Raw genomic sequence first — 16,384 nt, forward strand, 5'->3', positions numbered from 1 at the left:
ATTGAAATCTGCATGGAGTTGAAAACAACGCATCTATAGTCCCGTTAAGATAGGGAAATTTCCCAAGGCACTGCACAGGAAGGTAATCAGCCAAAATTGACAGCAAGCCAAAGGAGGAGATATTGGTAGGAGGGGGTTGGCTAAAAATTTAGTTAGAGATATCCTTCAAGCCACTCCTTAAAACCAGAGAGTGTGTGTTTAGGTAGGATTTGAACACAAGAATAAGAATTTTAAAATTGAGACATTGGTCAAGTGGGAGCCAACGCAAGTCAGCAAGCACAGGGGTGATGGTGAGCGTGATTTAGTGCCACTTAGAATATGGGCAGCAGAGGTTTGGAAGAGTTAAAGTTTATGCAGAGTGGAGGATGGGAAGCCGGCTGGGACAGCATTGGAATAGTCGAGTCTAGAGGTGATGAAAACACAAATGAGGGTTTCAGCAGCTCGTGGGCTGTGGTTGGTGCAGAGACAAGCAATGTTACACAAGGGGAAGTAGGCAGTCCTGGTGATGGAGAGGATAAGAAAGGGTTGGGGTTGTTGGTCAAATGAAACACTGAGATTGCAAAGAGTCTAGTTCAGCCTGAGACAGTGACCAGGGAGAGGGGGAATGGCATCTGTGGTGGGGGCCAAAGACAATGGGCTCGCTCTTCCCACTGTTGAGCTGAAGCAAATGCTAATTAACCCCATGATAAAACCTTATTTTTTTAAAAAACTATGGCAACTAACAATATTTTCAGATCACAAAACTGGCCTGCTAAACCTCTTTATAAATCATTCACCTGCATCAGGCAGCCAAGAGTGGTTAGATTTAGCAAAATGTCTCCTTTCCCTGCCGCAAGTGTTTTTTTTTTTCTTCATAACAGGTTTAATTGGGTTATTTTCTACACAGGACTTCACTTTGCACAAAAATATTTTGGAATTTAGATATCAACTTGATAACTTTATTGGTACATTCCCAGAAATGGTTGTTGGATGACCACAATATAGTGAAAGAATTCTTTAGCTTATTTGCACTTCTCAGAATAGTCCACAAATCGATAATACTGTAGTGTAATCATTTAAACACTAATGCATTTTAATTTGCAGGGATTAAATATAAAATTCATCCTGTTTACATTTTTGATTGTTTTAGTTTTGCATAGACTGTGAGTTCTTGATCCAGCAGGTTAAGTAATTATCTAGAGACTCACTGCCTAGTAAACTTTACCATCCATGAGCTCTGATATTTAGCTTTGAGTCAGGTGACCAGCAGGAATTTGAGTTTCAGATTTTTGTTTTCAAAAGTATATCCTGAGGTTAAAAAGGTGGAAAATGCGGGTCTTATCTAATACTGACTAGGAATTATTAATATTTTCAACAGTCACATCTACATGCTGCATAAGGCACATATTTTCACTTTGCTCCACTGCACAGAAATAATGTGTTGCAAGTTATTAGTTGCTCTGACTACGTCAAATTGAAGAAAAACGACACTTAACATAAGCTTTTCTATAGAAAAATAAATTTATTTTGAAAACAACCACATGAAGTAAACAATTACACTGATAATCACACTGGTTTTACTACAGCGATGCATGAAAAAAAACCACAACTGCCCCATATTAGGGGAAGAGAATTTGAACATTACTTGACTATTGAAATGGAATTTAAGCATCTTTCAATGTGCATGTCCTACCCTTTCTCCAGAAGATGAATTGCTGAATCAGGCAGTAAAACATTTAGCCTGCTTGGTACCAAAAGGCTTCCAACCAACAGTTTTGGAAAGGCAAGGAAAGGTGCTTCGATTATCTCAAGGTAGCCAGGTTCGGTATCAATGGGTCTCCAAACAGCACTATTCAGAGGAATATAACTCCAGCTTGGAAACAGTACTAAATGCCCCAACCACCGAGCATCCAGTTTGATAATCTAGCCAAAAATAGCATCATAAAAAGAAAAGGCAAAAGCATAAATAACAGTGTTTGGATTTTACATGTCGCAATAAAGTTTCATATGAAATAAAACATAAAAATTGTACTCCAAGAAGAAATAATCAGTGAGAAAGTCAATTTTCCCACACAATTATCTGCAAATATGTTCAAGGGAAACCTGGCTTCGGAGCCATCTAAAATAAAAGTTCTAGTTTTTCATAGACTGAGAGTTATTGATGCAGCAGGTATGTAAAAATCCACTGCCTAGTCAAATTGACCAGTCATACAGCTCTGATATTTAACTTAAGACCAGGAGACCAGCAGGAATTGAGTTGCCAAGATTTCTTTTCAAGCTGGGAATGATCAATATAAATAGACCAGTAAGAAGCTAAAACCAAACTATGACAGACTAAATAAGGGGATACTTGATTTTTTTTTTGCTAATTTCCACTTTGGGATAACAGGTCTCCTCCATGAGGGCATGGTCATTAATAGACTGTTGAGATTGTGATGTAGAGATCAAATTGATCACTACAGTTCAATTCAATCTATGCATTTCTCATTTTAGCTGCACTGATTAGATGTATATTGGACTTCCCACAAAGTATGTGCTTCATTCATTGTTCTCAGTTCAAAACCAGTACTGAGCAGACAGCTGAGCAGCACCGACTGACAATTTCAAACAGCTGATCAGTAAGCTGCCAAGAGTTCCAATGTACTGCTCAGCCTCACTTCCATTCAATATACCTGTAGTATTGCAGATATCTAACAACTGGCTGAACAGCTCTCAAGTTTGCTGTTCATTTGCACTTTAAACAGCTGAGCAGCACTCTGCATAAACAGCAGGTTCAGCATTAAGAGCTGCCCCGTAGGCCATTGTGGAATTGTAGTCTTCTGATTTAGTGTTCATTCGGGGACCTTCCCAGATCGATTTCGTTTACCAGATTCCACTGCGTCACAAAACTGCTATTTAAAAAAAAAGCTGAGACACAATTTTATATAAAAGAGTGGATTCTGAAGAAACTGTAATTCTACATTCACATTACACAACCTGTTAGAATTTGTTCAGAATTTTTCAATTTCGCCAAATTCCCACTCCTTACAGCAAATAACATTGCCATGTTCCACCATCATGCCACATAATCCAGTAAACTGGATAAGGTGCCAAAAGTAGTCAACAGTAAAACTTGTCTACACAATGGCCTTGTGCAAGTAGGTTTATTGATTTTAGTTTACCTCACAAGGTATATATCCGTTCTTGTCCTGCAAGTACAAATTCCCATCACTCTGTTGTTCTGCACTTTCTGAATCACTTGTAGTCAAGATCTTGTCTGTCAGGACACCACAAAGCAGCAGGTTTGTGCGACTGAGTGCCTTGTGACCATCTAGAAATTTCTCTTTTTGCAGTGTCCACTGCTTGAACTGACTGGTAGTCCATGTTAGTTGACTACAGCATGGTGTCTTCTGCTGAGATTGAAGTTCTGAAATGGATATAAATCTGCAACAGAATCACCTTTCAATTAGGAATTGTGGACTCAACCTGGAGTTCAACAACTTCACAGCATGACTGGCCTTTTAAAATATTTTTCTTTTTAACCACGTGCCTGTTTTTTCATGTGGCCAGAGCTGCTCATTATTCTGCCATTAACTTTCTCTGGACAAATGTTTTGTCTTTCACCACAAGCATCAACATGCTCTTGGCCTTTGTCCCATGACAGCTTTGTTATTTAATCTCTCCTGCCCTCTGTCCTATCACACACCTTCCCTTTTGTTCTATTCCCCACCAAACCCTTCTCCCCACCCGCCATTCCCTTCACTTGTTTAAAACCGAATTCTTTTTAACCATTGCCAGTTCTGATGAAAGGTCACAGACCTGAAATGTCAACGCTGCTTCTCTGTCCACCGATGCTGCCTGATCTGCTGAGTATTTCCAGCACTTTCTGTTTTTATCAAAGTTACAGAAAATGCGAGAAATACATTACACTTCTGTTAGCATCTGCAGACTGGTTTCAATCTCATACTGAGGAGCTGGAACCTGTCATAGCCGCTAAGCGCATTGCACTGTTGAACTACAAGAAAGCCCCCAGCGAGTTAACATCCGTGGCACTTAAAGCAGCCAGAAGCACTGCACAAAGAACAGCCAGGCACTGCGCAAATGACTACTGGCAACACCTATGCAGTCATATTCAGCTGGCCTCAGGACACCGGAAACATCAGAGGAATGTATGATGGCATTAAGAGAGCTTTTGGGCCAACCATCAAGAAGATCGCCCCCCTCAAATCTAAATCAGGGGACATAATCACTGACCAACGCAAGCAAATGGACCGCTGGGTTGAGCACTACCTAGAACTGTACTCCAGGGAGAATGTTGGCACTAAGACTGCCCTCAGTGCAGCCCAGACTCTGCCAGTCATGGATGAGCTGGACGTACAGCCAACAAAATCAGAACTCAGTGATGCCATTGATTCTCTTGCCAGCGGAAAAGCCCCTGGGAAGGACAGCATTACCCCTGAAATAATCAAGAGTGCCAAGCCTGCTATACTCTCAGCACATGAACTGCTTTGCCTGTGCTGGGACGAGGGAGCAGTACCTCAGGACATGCACGATGCCAATATCATCACCCTCTATAAAAAGAAAGGCGACCGCGGTGACTGCAACAACTACCGTGGAAGCTCCCTGCTCAGCATAGTGGGGAAAGTCTTTGCTCGAGTCGCTTCAAACAGGCTCCAGAAGCTGGCCGAGCGCGTCTACCCTGAGGCACAGTGTGGCTTTCGAGCAGAGAGATCGACCATTGACATGCTGTTCTCCCTTCGTCAGATACAGGAGAAATGCCGTGAACAACAGATGCCCCTCTACATTGCTTTCATTGATCTCACCAAAGCCTTTGACCTAGTCAGCAGACGTGGTTTCTTCAGACTACTAGAAAAGATTGGATGCCCACCAAAGCTACTAAGTATCATCACCTCATTCCATGACAATATGAAAGGCACAATTCAACATAGCGGCACCTCATCAGACCCCTTTCCTATCCTGAGTGGCGTGAAACAGGGCTGTGTTCTCGCACCCACACTGTTTGGGATTTTTTTTCTCCCTGCTGCTCTCACATGCGTTCAAGTCCTCTGAAGAAGGAATTTTCTTCCACACAAGATCAGGGGCAGGTTGTTCAACCTTGCCCGTCTAAGAGCGAAGTCCAAAGTACGGAAAGTCCTCATCAGGGAACTCCTCTTTGCTGACGATGCTGCTTTAACATCTCACACTGAAGAGTGTCTGCAGAGTCTCATCGACAGGTTTGCGGCTGCCTGCAACGAATTTGGCCTAACCATCAGCCACAAGAAAACGAACATCATGGGACAGGACGTCAGAAATGCTCCATCCACCAATATTGGCGACCACGCTCTGGAAGTGGTTCAAGAGTTCACCTACCTAGGCTCAACTATCACCAGTAACCTGTCCCTAGATGCAGAAATCAACAAGGGCATGGGAAAGGCTTCCACTGCTATGTCCAGACTGGCCAAGAGAGTGTGGGAAAATGGTGCACTGACACGGAAGTCCGAGTGTATCAAGCCTGTGTCCTCAGTACCTTGCTCTATGGCAGCGAGGCCTGGACAACGTATGTCAGCCAAGAGCGACATCTCAATTCGTTCCATCTTCGCTGCCTTCGGAGAATACTCGGCATCAGGTAGCAGGACCGTATCTCCAACACAGAAGTCCTCGAGATGGCCAACATCCCCAGCTTATACACACTACTGAGTCAGCGGCACTTGAGATGGCTTGGCCATGTGAGCCGCATGAAAGATGGCAGGATCCCCAAAGACACATTGTACAGCGAGCTCGCCACTGGTATCAGACCCACCGGCCGTCCATGTCTCCGCTTTAAAGACGTCTGCAAACGTGACATGAAGTGCTGTGACATTGATCACAAGTCGTGGGAGTCAGTTGCCAGCGTTCGCCAGAGCTGGCGGGCAGCCATAAAGGCAGGGCTAAAGTGTGGCGAGTCGAAAAGACTTAGCAGTTGGCAGGAAAAAAAGACAGAAGCGCAAGGGGAGAGCCAACTGTGTAACAGCCCCGACAAACAATTTTTTCTGCAGCACCTGTGGAAGAGCCTGTCACTCTAGAATTGGCCTTTATAGCCACTCCAGGCGCTGCTCCACAAACCACTGACCACCTCCAGGCGCTTACCCATTGTCTCTCGAGATAAGGAGGCCAAAGAAAGAATGAAAGCATCTGAAAGTAGAAATACAAATGGAACCTTGATCAGAACTGACATGATGGGCTTCAGGATCCCAAGATTCCTTTCAAGAGTAATTAAATAGCTGAATTCCTGATCTTTATCCTCCTCTTCACATTTTAGTGATACCAATACAGGGATCTCCAGGCCACCTACACTGATTTCAGTGAAGAATAATTAACCAGCTTTTTATCTTTTAAGCGTTGACTGACCTGCTATGCAATCCCAGCACTTCAGGGGTATACTTTCAGATTTTGAACTTTTGCAGTTTTTCCTTTTGCTCCACTTAATCAACAGATTTGTCATCATAGTGGGCAAGGTTTCTTTTTGCACATGCTCATGTGTGAATAGCAACATTCAGCTACTCAATACTCTGGCACATGAACAAATCCCACGCTGGTCATTGAATGGCCCAAGGATGGGACAACGTGCTGTATAAAAGCAAATTCTTTCTTAATCCATTATGAATACAACTGGATCCATAATTTAGATCAAAATCAGAAGTCACTAAATTAACTAGCATATGACAGGGGCTTTGAAATATACAAAGATAATTACAGTGGAGGGATGCCATCAGTCCATCTGATTCAGACTTGTACAGAAATCTACGGCCACTTCATAATCACACTTAAATGCTGCTTGAATGATTCCAGCGTTTTTGTCTCCACGACTATCCCTGGAAGATTATGGGATGTAATGAAAACAGCAATAGTGCCTTTAATGTAGTAAAATGTCCTAAGGTGCTTCACAGGAGTTATCAAGCAAAATTTCACCCTGAACCAGATCGGGAAATTTTACAGCAGGTGACCAAAAGCTTGGTCAAAGAGCTAGGTTTTAAGGAGCTTCTTAAAAGGAGGAAAGATGTAGAGAGACCAAGGGATTTAGGGAGGGAATTCCAGAGCTTAGGGTCTATGTTAACAAAAATAACTTTGATAAAGACTGAAACTGTGACGAGCACTAAACCCTCTCCCCCAGCAGAATTATGTTGCAATTTGTGTATTTAAGTATCTTGGTTGATAACATTTCCATTAACATTATATTCAATGACAGGAAATTTAAAATATTGGTTGGAACATAATTCGGGAGCAGCAATGTATCCCATCAGACATCCTACATACTTTAAACTCTTAGGAATTTCATGAACTGCATAGTTTTGCAAGCTGGAAGCTTTTTCCTCAACATTCACCTCTTGCTCCAACACAAGCCATTCACCCCAGATAGGCTAGGAGAATGGAGCTTTGAAGTCAAGCAATTGCTTAACCATTCCTGCCACAGAATAATTCCTTTGCTCAAGAGCTAATCCCCATCTAGAAAGTCAGCCAAGAGTGGGGCAAAAGGCACCATAAATTGCACTAATAAATTAAAACAAGCCCTAGAACACAAACTCTCAAGCATTATAATTTAAAGCAAGTGTTCTTAAGCTTGGCAGCTACATTATTTCATGACTGAAACTGCAGTACTATAAACGTACTAGATAAAAATCAAAAAACATGAATGCTGCAAAGAAAAATGCTACAAATATACAAGTCAGTCAGTAACCCAAAGAGAAATACAGATTGCATGCCCAATAGGCCACTTCACCAGAATAGAACTATGCTCAGAATGTAATTAGGTTTGTTTACAGTACCTGTAGCTTAAAGGTAGAATAAGTCCATCTTTTCCTTGACGGCAACAGGGATTACTGCAATTGTGACAAATTCTGCACAGGCATTGAAAGAGACAGCTGCTCAACTCCTTACAGGTAATTTCAGAATCTACAACTACAGGAAGAATGTTCTCTCCTGCAAACCTGTACAAATTTTGGAGCCACTGAACATCCTGTGGGGCAATGCAAGAAAGAATGTCATCTCTCAGCTTGTATCTCAATGTGTAAAATTATTCAAAACCACACCTCCAAAACTGTAGCAATCCTGACACGCAGCAAAACCGGATTTAGGACACCAACAAATCTGGTCAACAGGCATTTTACAAAGTAAGCTTTTATTTCATCTCAATTCAGCCAGAAACACGCAGTGGTAAACAAGAATTCACTACACATACATGAACACACACACACCTCAAACTCCACCCATATTCTACAAATGCAGTTTCGGATTACAACCATTGAGTTAATCATCATGCAATTCAGAGTAGAGGGAGCATTATCCTGCATCTAACTATGTGTTGTAGTACATCTGGCAGCACATAATAGAGGCGTATAAATATAGCTATAAAGGGAGGTAAATTGTTGGTCCATTTCTGGAGCTGTATCACAGGCTCAAGTCTCTTTGCTTACTCCAGAACATTTTCAGCATTAGAGCCATCCTCCAAACCGGGGATCTCAAAAAAAACCATGGTGATCACAACCTATTGGAGACACATGTTGTTGTTCGTCCTATGAGGTGAAGATGACTGTGTCCGTCGTCTGGGGAGTTTGGTAGGGTTCCGGTGAATAGGCAGGTGACCGCTAAGGATGATCAGCACCCGTAAGATTCTGCTGAAAATAGGGCAGGATACCACTAATAGTTGGGTCTTGGACCAGCTGCAGGCTTGGGATTCCCTCTCCTGGCAATTTTTTTCTGCCTCTGATATGCGCTTGCTTTCAAAGGAGGCTGAGCCCTTTTTTTTTTTTTATTTGGTTGTGCCAGGTATAGCAATCCGGGGCGAGCTTCTCACAGGACTTGGGGTTGATATCAAAACTCCTAAGCAAAGCTTTCAGTGTCCCTGTAGTGTCCTCTGGAAATAGTGAAGCAAAAACCCCAACTAACTACAATGGAAAGAGTGCCATTGCTTGTGTTATGAATGCTGCTAAACATATGCAGAAAACATTTTTCAGGTGGTCTCTAGCACAAATAGTCATCATGTCCAGAATCTAACCAAGTCCCCTGAACAATCAACAGCATTACCATCATTGAATCCCCCAACAACAACCTGCAGGTTACTATTGACCAGAAAATTAACCTGACCAACCATATAGTGTAGCTACAAGAGCAGGCCAGAGCCAAGTAACTCACCTCCTGACTCCCCAAAGCCTATCCTCCACCTGCAAGGCACAAGTCAGGAGTGTGATGGAATACTCTTCACTTGCTTGGATGGGTGCAGCTCCAACAACACTCAAGAAGCTCAACACCATCAAGGATAACGCAGCCCACTTGATTAGCATCCCATCAACCACTGGTGCACAGTGACAGCAGTGTGTACCATCTACAAGACGCAATGCAGCAACTCACCAAAGCTCCTTCGACAGCACCTTCCAAACCCACAACCATAACCAGCAGACGCAAGGGAACACCAACATCAGCAAGTTCCCTTCCCTTCCAATTCGACACCATCCTGTATATCACCATTCCATCATTGTCACTGGGTCAAAATCCTGGAACTCCCTCCCTAACAGCATTGTGGGTATACCTACGCTACATGGACTGCCGCGGTTCAAGAAGACAACTCAGCACCACCTTCTCAAGGGCAATTAGTGATGGGCAATAGATACCAGCCTTGCTCACAACCCAAAAATGAATTTTTAAAAAACACGCATGTCCCCAACCCTTCCCAAGCCCCCACTCTCTCACCCCCTGCCTAACAACAGCACTATCACTCAGGCTGGTGGCTGGGAAGGAGTCAGCCACTATTACTATAACAATGAGACTTATTAAATACGAATTTCAAGCCCCTCCTTTTTCCTTAGTTTATATCCTGGCAATGAAACCCAACCCAACTTAACAGTCAACCTGGGGCCCAGGAAGAGCAGCCATAGATGGTCATGTGATCACGAGTGACCAATCAGGTGTCTAAACCGTGACATATTGGAAGGACCGACTGCTTGTCAACATCCAAGCGATGCGTTGCTGTGGATTCCTGCATAATTCAAGGTAAAGTGATGGATATTACAAAGGAGGATCACACTCACAGCATTGCTCAGCTCCCCAAACTCTGACACAAACTCTTCCATATCAGTCAATGCATCTTAGAAGCGGATTCGTCAACAGCAAATTCAATCCGAGAAGCTGAAAACAGTCACACAAATGTAAACCCGCCAAGACCCCGTTATTGCTTTTGCTTAAGAATTTTTAAACCCGCGCTAAGCGCCGCCACCATTCAACGCAACCAACCGCCACCGACCCGGGGGGGAGGAGGAGGAGGGTCGTAGCTCACGCAAGCGCAGTAAGGCTCGTAGCAACAACGTATCACTTCACTGCACTGCACTGCACTGCCCCGCAGCCGGACCTCCTTCCGGCCCCCGCGCCCCGCAGCCGGGCCTCCTTCCGGCTCCCGGCGCCCCGCAGCCGGACCTCCTTCCGGCCCCCGCGCCCCGCAGCCGGGCCTCCTTCCGGCTCCCGGCGCCCCGCAGCCGGACCTCCTTCCGGCCCCCGCGCCCCGCAGCCGGGCCTCCTTCCGGCTCCCCGCAGCCGGACCTCCTTCCGGCCCCCGCGCCCCGCAGCCGGGCCTCCTTCTGGCTCCCGGCGCCCCGCAGCCAAGCCTCGCTCTGACACAGCGCTGACTGGACTAAGAGCTGTCGCGTCGCCTTGTGCTGCCGGAGCAGCAGCGGGAGGAGGCGGAGAGGGAGAATCCTCGGGGCCTGGGAAAACCTCTGGCCGGTTACGGACAGTGAGACGTTAAAGCGGAGCGGCCTCGGGAAGGCCTTCGCTTGGCAGACGATCCGCGATGTGCGGCTGGCAGTTGTGCGCGGCGCTGCTGCTGTTGGCGGTGTTGTCCAGCCTGCCTGTATCTGGCACCAACATCAGATCGCCTCCGAACTCCGACCACCTCAACCAGACTGGCTCACCTACCGCCCCCAGCAACGCCACCGCCACCGCCTTCGACAGCGTCGCCTCCATCCTGCGCCACTTCTCCACCCTCAAGAACCTGGTGCTGGCAGCCTGCGCCGGATCCTTCCTCATCATCGTGTGTCTACTGGCCAGAGTGATCAGGTAGTGTATGCGGGGAGCTGCTACTGGGGGAAAGGCATAACAAATATAAATATATTAACATATGTGTGTGTGTACTGCCAAAGCAGTGAGGACACAAGTGTAGCTTTCAGCTTGGAGATTTGATAGAGGTGCTCAAAATCATGAGGGGTCGGGACAGCCTGGATAGGGAGGAACTGGTTCCCATTGGTGTAAGGATCGAAAATGAGAGGGCACGGATTTAAAGTGATTGGCAAAAGAAGCAAAAGCGATTGTGAGGAAAAACTTCTTCACGCAGCGAGTGGTTAGCATCTGGAATGCACTGCCTGAGAGTGTGTTGGAGATGAGTTCACTCGAGGCATTCTAAAGGGAATTAGACTGTTCTCTGAGAAGGAAGAATGTGCGGGGAGAAGGTGGGGAAGTGGCATTAGATGAATTGCTTGTTCGGTGAGCTGGTGTGCTGACATGATGGGCCGAATGGCCTCCTTCTGCGCTGCCACAATTTTGTGATCCTGGAGCAACGTTAAGGTGTGAGGAGATATTTGGCCAGGCTGTGTCGATGCAATTCAGAATAGCAGAATGGTTACAGCACAGAAGGAGGCCATTCATCCTGTTGTTTACTTGCGCTGGCTCTCCGAACAAGCAATTTACCTAGTGTCGCTCCCCCCACCTCCCTGTAGCCCTGCACATTCTGCCTTTTCAGACGTCTCTGGGGGAGATGGGACCTGTACAGGCCAGACGGGTTGCACCTGAACAGAGCCAGGACTGAGTTCCTTGCGGGACTTTTTGCTAGTGCTGTTGGGGAGGGTTTAAGCTAGTTTGGCAGGGGGATGAGGACCTGAGGGTAGACTCAGTTGGGACAAAATCAGAAATGAAAATGGAAGGTAGACAATGACTGAGTCTGGAAGACAGTGGAACAAGGGTTAGAAAATAAATAACAGAGTTTGGCAGTGCTCAGCAATATCTATTTCAATGCAAGGAGTATAGCAAATGAGCTGAGGGCACAGATAGACACATGGCAGTATGATATAGCTATTACAGAAACATGGCTTAAGGAGGGACAGGAATGGCAGCTCAATGTTCCTGGTTACAGGGCTTTCAGACGCGATAGGGAGGGGGATAAGAAAGGAGAGGGAGTGGAAATTTTGGTCAAGGAAAGTATTACAGCTGTGAGGAGGAATGATATGTTGGAAGGTTCGTCAAATGAAGCCATATGGATTGAGCTAAGGAACAAAAAAGGGGCAATCACACTGCTGGGATTGTACTATAGACCCCCAAACAGTCAGAGGGAGATAGAAGAGCAGATATTTAGGCAAATCTATGAGAAGTGCAAGAACAATCAGGCAGTAATAGGGGACTTTAACTACCCCAATAGTAACTGGGATTGTTTTAGTATGAAAGGAATTGAGGGAGCAGAATTCTTGAGGTGCATTCAGGAGAACCTTTTTGCCCAGTATGTAGCAAGTCCAACAAGAGAGGGCGCAGTTTTAGACTTGGTTTTAGGAAATGAAGATGGGCAGGTGGAAGGGGTGGCAGTGGGAGAGCATTTTAGTGGTAGTGATCATAATTTAGTTAGTTTTAACATAATTATTAAAAAGGACAGAGATAGAACAGGAGTTAGAGTTCTCAATTGGGGCAAGGCCAATTTACTAAACTGAGGAATGATTCAGCGAAAGTAGATTGGAAACAGCTACTTGCAGGTAAATCAGTGTTCGAACAGTGGGAGGCATTCAAAGGGGAGATTCAAGGGGTTCAGCGTAAACATGATCGCACAAAGAAAAAGGGTGAGCGGCCAAGTCTAGAGCCCCATGATGTCGAGGAGCCTACAGAGTAAGATAAGGCAGAAAAGGAGAGCTTATGTCCCACACTGAGAACTTGATACTACAGAAAGCCAAAAGGAGTATAGAAAGTAGAGGGGTGAAATCAAAAAGGAAATTAGGAAAGCAAAGAGAGGGCATGAAAGTATATTGGCAAGCAAAATCAAGGCGAACCCAAACATGTTTTATCAATACATTAAGAGTAAGAGGATAACTAACGAGAGAGTAGGGCCCTTAAAAGACCAAAAAGGTAACCTATGTGTAGGGGTGGAAGATATTGGTATGGTTCTTATTGAATGCTTTGTGTCTCTCTTCACAAAAAAGGATGATGATGCAGATATTGTAGTTAAGGAGGAAGAGTATGAAGTTAAAGCAAGCATGTCCAGCAGGCAGGCTGGGCAGGGGCAGGACATGGAGCTTGGATGGTCTCGTAGGCTAAACTGCATTTACTTTAATGCAAGAAGCCTTACAGATAAGGCAGATGAACTCAGAGCATGGATCGGTACATGGGATTGTGATATTATAGCTATTACGGAAACGTGGTTGAGGGATGGGCAGGACTGGCAGCTCAATGTTCTGGGGTACTGATGCTTCCGGCGTAACAGAGGTGGAGGTAAGAGAGGAGGGGGAGTTGCACTATTGATTAGGGAGGACATCACGGCAGTACTTAGAGAGGATATCCCGGGGAGAACGTCCAGCGAGGCCATATGGGTAGAACTTAGAAATAAGAAAGGGGTGATCACTTTGATGGGGTTATACTATAGGCCCCCCCAATAGTCAGAGGGAATTGGAGAAGCATATATGTAGGGAAGTCACAGGTAGGTGTAGGAATTATAGGGTTGTAATAGTAGGTGATTTTAACTTCCCTAATATTGACTGGGACTGCCTTCGTGCTAAGGGATCAGATGGGGAAGAATTTAAATGTGTCCAGGATAGTTTTCTGAAGCAGTATGTGGATGGCCCTACTAGAGAAGGGGCTACACGCGACCTCCTCTCAGGAAATGAGGATGGGCAGGTGGTTGATGTATCAGTGGGGGAGCACTTTGGGACCAGTGACCATAACTCTATTAGTTTCAAGATAGTTTAGTTTAGTTTAGAGATACAGCACTGAAACAGGCCCTTCGGCCCACCGAGTCTGTGCCGACCATCAACCACCCATCCATACTAGGCCTACCCTAATTCCATATTCCTGCCACATCCCCACCTGTCCCTATATTTCCCTACCACCTACCTATACTAGGGGCAATTTATAATGGCCAATTAACCTATCACCCTGCAAGTCTTTGGCATGTGGGAGGAAACCGGAGCACCCGGAGGAAACCCACGCAGACACAGGGAGAACTTGCAAACTCCACACAGGCTGTACCCAGAATTGAACCCGGGTCGCTGGAGCTATGAGGCTATGGAGAAGGATAGGACTGGTCCTCAGGTTGAAGTCCTAAATTGGGGGAAGGCTCATTTCGATGGCATCAGACAGGAACTCTCAAAAGTTGAATGGGAGAGGCTGTTTACAGGTAAAGAGACGTCTGGCAAGTGGGATGCTTTTAAAAGTGAGATAGGAAGAGTTCAGGGCCGGCATGTTCCTGTTAGATGGAAGGGCAAGGCTGGCAAGTTTAGGGAATCTTGGTTGACGAGGGATATTGGGGGTCTGGTCAGGACAAAGAAGGAGGCATATGTCAGATATAGGCAGCTGGGATCAAGCGAGTTCCTCGAGGAGTATAGGTGATGTGGGAGTACATTTAAGAAGGAAATTAGGAGGGCGAAAAGGGGCCATGAGATTTCCCTGGCAGATAAGATAAAGGAGAATCCTAAAAGATTCTATAAGTATATTAAGAGTAAAAGGGTAGCTAGGGTAGGTCCCTTTAAGGATCAGTGTGGTAATCTATGTGTGGAGCCACGGGAAATGGGCGAGCTCTTAAATGAATACTTCTCGTCTGTATTTACCGTGGAGAAGGTCATGGAAGCTAGTGAGTTCAAGGGAGGGAACAGTGATATCCTGGAGCATATCAACATTACAAAGGAGGAGGTGTGGGAGGTTTTGAAGCGCATTAAGGTGGATAAATCCCCAGGGCCTGACCAGGTGTATCCTAGGATGCCATGGAAAGCGAGGGAGGAGATTGCTGGGACCCTGGCAGAGATTTTTGTATCATCGTTAGCCACAGGTGAGGTACCGGAAGACTGGAGGATAGCTAATGTTATGCCTTTATTTAAGAAGGGCAGCAGGGATAAGCCAGGGAACTACAGGCCAGTGAGCCTTACATCATTGGCGGGAAAGCTATTGGAAGGGATTCTGAGAGACACGATTTATATGCATTTGGAAAGGCAAGGTCTGGTTAGGGATAATCAGCATGGCTTTGTGCGTGGAAAATCATGTCTCACGAATTTGATTGAGTTTTTTGAGGAGGTAGCCAAGAGGATTGATGAGGGCAGGGCGATGGACGTTGTCTACATGGACTTTAGCATGGCCTTCGACAAGGTCCCACATGGTAGGCTGGTCCGGAAGTTTCTAACACATGGGATCCAGGGTGAGCTAGCAAATTGGATACAAAATTGACTTGGTGATAGGAGACAGAGGGTGGTAGTAGAGGGTTGTTTTTAAGATTGGAGGCCTGTGACTGGTGGTGTGCCGCAGGGATCGGTGCTGGGCCCTCTGTTGTTTGTCATATATATTAATGACTTTGATGTGAATGTAGGGAGCATGATTAGTAAGTTTGCCGATGACACCAAAATTGGTGGTATAGTGGACAATGAAGAAGGTTGTCTAAGATTACAACAGGATATAGATCAACTGGGAAAGTGGGCAAGGGATTGGCAAATGGAACTTAATGCAGTCAAGTGCGAAGTGATGGATTTTGGGAAGTTAAACCAGGGCAGGACATATACAGTGAATGGCAAGGCCCTGGAGAGTGTTGTTGAGCAGAGAGACCTTGGGGTGCAAGTACATAGTTCCCTGAAAGTGGCAACACAGGTAGACAGGGTGGTGAAGAAGGCATATGGCATGCTTGCCTTCATCGGCCGAGGCATTGAGTACAAGAGTTGGGATGTCATGTGACAGTTGGTTAGGCCGCACTTGGAGTACTGTGTGCAGTTCTGGTCGCCGCACTACAGGAAAGATGTGATTAAGCCAGAGAGGGTGCAGAAAAGATTCACCAGGATGTTGCCTGGTTTGGAGGGCTTGAGTTATAAAGAGAGATTGGATAGGCTGGGTCTGTTTTCCCTGGAGCGAAGGCGTTTGAGAGGGGACATGATAGAGGTATATAAAATTGAGAGGCATAGATAGGGTAGATAGCCAGAGTCTGTTTCCCATGGTAGGGGTGACTGAAACTAGAGGGCATCGATTTATGGTGAGAGGGAGGAGGTTTAAAGGGGATCAAAGGGGTAAATCTTTCACACAAAGAATAGTGGGTATCTGGAATGAGCTGCCAGAGGAGGTAGTGGAGGCAGGAACAGTAGCAACATTTAAGAGGCATCTGGACAGGTATTTGAATGAGAGGCATAGAGGTATATGCAATTAATGCAGGTAGGTGGGATTAGTATAGACAGGCATTATA

At 45.5% G+C, this 16,384-nt stretch overlaps 2 protein-coding genes across 5 annotated transcripts in view; one reads left to right on the top strand and one right to left on the bottom strand.

Annotated features, from left to right (window-relative positions):
- ctc1 (CTS telomere maintenance complex component 1) overlaps positions 1 to 10,238 on the bottom strand; it is an 83,341-nt gene extending 73,103 nt beyond the window's left edge. Inside the window, exons 1-4 of one of the 4 annotated variants that reach the window (XM_068018101.1) lie at positions 10,020 to 10,238; positions 7,761 to 7,951; positions 3,141 to 3,402; positions 1,673 to 1,902 (exon numbers count right to left, since the gene is read on the bottom strand). In XM_068018101.1, the coding sequence (XP_067874202.1) occupies positions 1,673 to 1,902; positions 3,141 to 3,402; positions 7,761 to 7,951; positions 10,020 to 10,061 (725 nt within the window). In that variant the 5' untranslated portion in view covers positions 10,062 to 10,238. The remainder of the gene's footprint in view (positions 1 to 1,672; positions 1,903 to 3,140; positions 3,403 to 7,760; positions 7,952 to 10,019) is intronic. The other 3 variants (XM_068018100.1, XM_068018102.1, XM_068018103.1) reach the window with 3 other exon arrangements.
- A 231-nt stretch (positions 10,239 to 10,469) lies between these two features.
- The window catches only part of fam174b (family with sequence similarity 174 member B), a 30,320-nt gene continuing 24,405 nt past the window's right edge, over positions 10,470 to 16,384 (top strand). The window contains exon 1 of the mRNA XM_068018104.1: positions 10,470 to 11,040. Coding sequence (XP_067874205.1) covers positions 10,775 to 11,040 — 266 coding nt within the window. The 5' untranslated portion in view covers positions 10,470 to 10,774. The remainder of the gene's footprint in view (positions 11,041 to 16,384) is intronic.

The sequence above is a fragment of the Heterodontus francisci genome, chromosome 38 (genome assembly GCF_036365525.1).
Source record: "Heterodontus francisci isolate sHetFra1 chromosome 38, sHetFra1.hap1, whole genome shotgun sequence".
Lineage (NCBI taxonomy): Eukaryota > Metazoa > Chordata > Chondrichthyes > Heterodontiformes > Heterodontidae > Heterodontus > Heterodontus francisci.